This window comes from Mesoplodon densirostris, chromosome 5, assembly GCF_025265405.1.
Source record: "Mesoplodon densirostris isolate mMesDen1 chromosome 5, mMesDen1 primary haplotype, whole genome shotgun sequence".
NCBI lineage: Eukaryota > Metazoa > Chordata > Mammalia > Artiodactyla > Ziphiidae > Mesoplodon > Mesoplodon densirostris.
This window is the reverse complement of record NC_082665.1, coordinates 144,376,469-144,382,468: the sequence shown is the minus strand read 5'-3', so window position 1 is coordinate 144,382,468 and position 6,000 is coordinate 144,376,469. Positions and strand designations below refer to the sequence as shown.

The following is a 6,000-nucleotide window of genomic DNA, read 5'->3' as shown; positions in this document are numbered from 1 at the left end:
ATCATTGCAGGTACTGCTGCCTTTTAAGCAGCTCTGTGCAAACGATGGGAACCCTTTCACAGTTCTTCCATTACTGAGTGAGAAGAGGTCTTTCAAAGGCAGTGGCAGAATGCATCCCAGCTGATACAATCTCGTCCAGTTAACTAGGGATTAACAAGATAGGGTTGTCAGGCTCACTTCTAATTTCAAGTCCTATGAAACAACTAATTATGATTTAGGCTAGGAAAACAAAAACTGAACTCTGCAAGAGAAGAGGGTTTTCCTGTGGAGCAGAGATGGCCTTTTCTAGTGGCAGTGAGGGCACTGGGGTTAGAATTAGGACTTCTGAGCTAGATTGCCCGTTCTGTCTCTTGGGAGATGTGTGCTCTGCACAAGTCACTAAATATACCTGAGCTTCCATTTCTATCACAAAATGAAGGACCTGAATGAGATTCCTGAGGGACACCATTCTAGCTCGAACATTCTCTGGTTCTGCAGAGAAGAATTATAGTCTATTTACATTACTGAGTCCATCTAGTCCCTGCGGTTCTTGGAATGTTCTTTTAGCAAAGTATAAACTGATACAAGGACAACCTTATGTGTAAATAGCAGGGAACATTCTTTTTACAGTGTCCCACTTTCTATAAAAGCAAGTCTAATGGTTGTTATATAATCATTTAAAAATATTTTATTAAGCATTGATTTTTAAAATGCAAGAGAAGAATATCACAACTCAGAGCAAATGCTTGAAGGTAAAACAAATATCACTATAAATATTGCACGTATAAAATCTCTTTTTTACATCTTCACACAACTCATTTCTAAAATATCCTTTTACAGAGATGTATAAATAAACTGCTTCCAAACTGTCAACGCTTGATACATTTAGTTTCTTATCACCTCACTAAGTGTGCAGGTTTCCAATCGGCTCTCTGCTCTTCTTCTTTGCAGGCAACAGAACTTCCTTCAGTGACACCGGAGCTCTCCTACCTACATCATGTGAAGAGTAAATCTCTCTGAATGCTCAATATTTCAGGTTATAAATTTTCTTTTCCTACTGAGAAAAAATAGATCCTTCAAAGGCAGTGACAGAATGCAGCTTAAATGGATACAGTTCACTGTTAACATTGCTTGTTCTTCAAGGCGTCCAGGAGCTTCTGATTCTTGGTCTTGAACATCATGATAAAGCTGTTGGGCATGATTTTGCCTCTCCCATCTTCACCCACTTGGCCCATAATAATGTAGTTTAGACCTAAAAGAGAATATAAGATTAACTTTTTTCTCTGTGTGTGTTGGTTTGAAACAACTTCAACTATAACTCACCTCTAGGTAAATGCTCTGTAAATGGTATAATTAGACATTTATCCTATCTAGGATAAAATCTGGTTTAAGACTCTCATTGGGAAAAAATCTAAATGTAACTGAATAGCATGTTCCAGCTCTGCTAACACTAGGAAAGTGGATGGAATGATTCGATCCGGTCATGTCCAGCTCTGCAGAAGGTCTGATGTATTTACTGAATGTCTGCTATGAACAATACACTGTTTCTGTGAAAGGCTCTCCTTCCTCAAGGGGCCTCCAGTGCTCCCCGACACGCCATCTTCAGATGGCCTCTCCTGGTGTCACAAGGCTTCTGGATCTCCCCAGGCATTTGGCAACTAATGATCCATTGTCTTCTGTTGTTGTTGTCTTGAACTTTTTATTAACATCGCCAACATTTATACTATGTAAGTTTTTTGAGGGCATGGTTGGATCATATACTTCTTTCCATTCTTATAGTCCCTTGCAAAAAGGTAAGTACTAAAAAGTACTTTATTCTGTTAAACTATTTTTTATATATCAGTGTTTCTGGCTAAGGTAGGCCTAGACTGGGGCCCAAGCTGAGCTATGTAGGGTTCAACTCTGAAGATTTATACTGCTTCAGAAAAACGTCATAAAGGAAGTGTGTCTTACCACCCCCTTTATTCTCCCTCTCTCCATGTGTCATAAGAGAAATATGTGTTTCCTTTTTCTCTTGCATAGGCCTTCCTCTGTGGGCCAACACTGGCATCATAGTGGTCTTGAGCCTGTGAAGGCTTGGTAGGATGAGCAGGTAGATGCCACCGAAAGGCTGGACTGCTAGCATCATTATGAGATTTGACCGTGTCTAGATGTGCATTATTTGCTGTTCCAGACAGTTCTGGAAAGAAGTGTTACCTTTTACAGGGTCTTTGCTATTCCCTCTAAAGAGTCAATGTGAGGCTGCTCGCCTTCCGACTTTTCTCAACAATCTGAATTCATAGTAAAGCTTTCTTGAAGTGGATATGCTATATTTCTGTGTGTGTGTGGCAGAGGTTTGGTTTGTTTCACTTGTAGGAGAGGTGTGTAACAAGACTGAGGAAAGAAATGAGCTGATATTGGACAGAAAAATCATGGTATAGCACACAGTGGAATGCCAGGCATTATTGCCATGCTGAAAAAGAGATCTATACGTGCTGTTGATGGAAAGCTGTCCACATATACATCACGTGGGGGGAAAAGTTTCAGTAGAACGTGTAGTATGATCCCTCTGTCTATGTGTGTATGTGCAGGCTTTATATGGATAGAACTTTGTGGAAGGAACTGTTCATTGTGCCTCTGGTGAAAGAGAAAGGGCTTCACTTTTTATTTTATATCCTTCTCTACTTATTTAAACTTTTTAAAAACCATAGAGCAGGGGCTTCCCTGGTGGCAGTGGTTGGGAGTCTGCCTGCCGATGCACGGGACATGGGTTCGTGCCCCGGTCTGGGGGGATCCCACATGCCGTGGAGCGGCTGGGACCATGAGCCATGGCCGCTGAGCCTGCGCATCCGGAGCCTGTGCTCCGCAGTGGGAGAGGCCACAATAGTGAGAGGCCCGCGTACCGCAAAAACAAACAAACAAACAAAAAACACACAAAAAAACCCCCATAGAGCATACATTACTTTTATAAGTTAAAGAACCTGTTTAAAAAAAAAAATCATGTACCTTTGGCTCTGGAGTAGCTTTTCTTTTTCCAAAATTTCTTAATAAACTCATCCCCGTCTATGGATTTAATAATCCTATATCTACAAATGAATCCCAAATCTTTCATTCTAGCCCATAGATATCTCTCTCTTCTGAACTCCAGCTCTGAATTTCCTGTTCCTTGATGGATATCTTCCTCTACACACAGTAGTGGCACCTTAAGTGCAATAATTCAAAATCTCTTTCTCCTGATGTGCTCCTTCCCTGTCTGTTCCCTACTGATCCAACTTCAAACGTTTCTTGGACTCATTGATCATTTCCATTACCTCATCTCCTTCCACAGGTCACCGGAACTGGGATTGGAGCCCAATTCTGGCTGACTCCAAAGGCCCTCCTTCGAAACCACAAGTGGGCAATACAGTAGCCCTGACTTTACTTCCCTAGACCAGCCATGGCATGGAAAGATCCATGATTTTCTCAGAGAGGCTCTCCCGTCCCCTTCTCTGCCCCTGAGCTCCCCTGGAAGAAAGACTGAAGTTTTCCTCTGACTCACCTCTTCTGAGGAGTGGGCACTGCTTGCAGACCACGATGACCTTGGCACTCATGTTCTTGCCGGCTTGCTGAATTGCCAGATTTCCCTCTTTATAGATGTTGATGATTGAGACCGTGGCGTGCAAACTCCCACCTCGAGGGATGGTGGTGATAACAGTGCCGGCCAAGACTGCAAAAAAAAAAAACGTTTTTGAAATAATGGGACAGTGAAGGCAAACGTAAGCAGAACTGAACGTAATTGTACATTTCTCTAAGTTTCAGATGAGGAACATTTTAATGTTAGAAAGAAGGTCCTCATAGAGCCATTGAATTTGATTCTGTACATTTGTCACCAAAATTCAGGTTGAAAAAAAGGAGTTGTGAAGCTGTAACGTTACCGCAGCTGTTAGGCGTTGATACTGAGTAGGAAAACCAAAATATCTGCCGAATTGCAGTCAGTTGCTGAGACGAGGACTCGTTCCAATGTTTCATCCGACGTATGGATCAATTACCAAATAAGGGATGGGCTCATGCGCCTCTACCTGTGAATACTCAACAGGACCTTGTACCTTTAGAGGTACTACCATACTAAGAGGCTACATGATGGGGGTTTGAGCCACGAAGATCTGAGTCCTTGTGTCTGTGTGGGTGAGCACCTACCTTTCTGTGTCTCCCCCTGGTTCCTCTCTTTAGCTGGCCTCTCTCCTTGAACTTTTTTTTTAATAAAACACATATTTATTAAATGAAGAATCGGTCTTACAAATATCCACTCCCTTAAACCTTCTCCCAGGCTTCTACAGCAAATGACCAATTGCAGGTGCTGGAGGAAACTAAAGAGAATTAGAAGCAGCAGGTTGGGATGGAGGTGGGGGGAAGGAAGAGGGAAGATGGGGGTCAGAAGATAAAAGCCCCTTTCGGGCTTCCCTGGTGGCGCAGTGTTTGAGAGTCCGCCTGCCGATGCAGGAGACACGGGTTCGTGCCCCGGTCCAGGAAGATCCCACATGCCACGGAGCGGCTGGGCCCGTGAGCCATGGCTGCTGAGCCTGCGCGTCCGGAGCCTGTGCTCCGCGACGGGAGAGGCCACAACATTGAGAGGCCCACGTACCGCAAAAAAATAAATAAATAAATAAAAAATAAGAGTATCATAAAAGCAGTGAAGGTAATCAGGGTTAGCAAAAACCAGAATTGTTTTTGTTCCTTAGACCAACCCCCCCACCTTCATCCCTTATCTGTCTTCTCTCAGTGGATATCAGGTGCTCTCTCCTTGAACTCTGATTCATCCATAGATCCCCATCTCCCTCTAATGATCAGTAAATATCTGTCTTTTTCTGGGTCTTTCATATTCTCTTTTTTATCCATCCTGTTTAACGCATTTAACAAGTCAAAGTATAGAACTGAGGTATAACTTAAGACATTTTCTTGCTTACAAAAAAAAAAAACAACTCTAGCAAAATTCAGTTGCTTTTCATTATGTCACTCTCTCTTTTTACTATGTGACACTCAGAGAAGAGTCTCACTTCTGACCCACAGAAAGAAAGATGCTATGTTTCTCAAAGGCGTGCTTTTGGCATTCTGGGGGTGGTGGGGGCAGGGGACATTCCATGTGAGGCAGGACTTGCGTTGAATGACTTTCTGATGAATCCTGTCTCTACCCAGAAAACCAGTAGCACCCGGCAGTTATTGTGACAATCGAAACCTACCCCTAGGGCTTCCCTGGTGGCGCAGTGGTTGACAGTCCGCCTGTCGATGCAGGGGACACGGGTTCGTGCCCCGGTCTGGGAGGATCCCACATGCTGCGGAGCGGCTGGGCCCGTGAGCCATGGCCGCTGAGCCTGTGCATCCGGGGCCTGTGCTCCGCAGCGGGAGAGGCCACAACAGTGAGAGGCCTGCGTACCGCGAAAAAAAAAAAAAAAAAAAAACCTACCCCTAAAGGAGTGTTACCAATGCTGGTTGGGAACCAATGGGCCACTGGTGATAGTATTGGGTCATTTTGCCATGGAAGTGAGTCACAGTGGAATAGATCGAGTTTTGGACTTGGCTGATATGACCCGTTCAGGATAAAGTGAGAACTCACTGCTTACGTGGTGCGCAAAGCTCATAACATCAGAATTCTTCTCATGCCTTACTTTGACTCTTGGTCATGAATGTTTACTGCAAAACGTCAGTCAGTAGCCGAGTGAAATCAGGTGGCTCTGAAGGACAGGAAGGGAGATTTCCTTAAGCACCTCGTACAGAAGACCACACTGGGTGTAGGAGCCATGACACCTCGTGCTACTGGTTTTCATTTTCATGCCATTATTTGAATTTCGGCATGCAAACTCCAGTTAGATTTAGGGCCCTAGATTCTTTAGTGCCTTCATACCTTCTCTACAACATAGTCCGTCTGGGCTGCAGTTACCACTTGAAGGCATAAGAAAAAGCAAGCAAAGCCTCATCTGGGAGGCCCTTTGTTCTGGGTAACCTATTTAAAGGCCATACCAACTTTCTTTTCCGGCTAAGACTTCTCTTCGATGTTCTTTTTAAACA

At 43.8% G+C, this 6,000-nt stretch overlaps 1 protein-coding gene across 1 annotated transcript in view; it reads right to left on the bottom strand.

Annotated features, from left to right (window-relative positions):
* Positions 1-688: 688 nt before the first annotated feature.
* The window catches only part of PCOLCE2 (procollagen C-endopeptidase enhancer 2), a 68,626-nt gene continuing 63,314 nt past the window's right edge, over positions 689-6,000 (bottom strand). Inside the window, exons 8-9 of the mRNA XM_060100219.1 lie at positions 3,497-3,664; positions 689-1,231 (exon numbers count right to left, since the gene is read on the bottom strand). Coding sequence (XP_059956202.1) covers positions 1,101-1,231; positions 3,497-3,664 — 299 coding nt within the window. The 3' untranslated portion in view covers positions 689-1,100. The remainder of the gene's footprint in view (positions 1,232-3,496; positions 3,665-6,000) is intronic.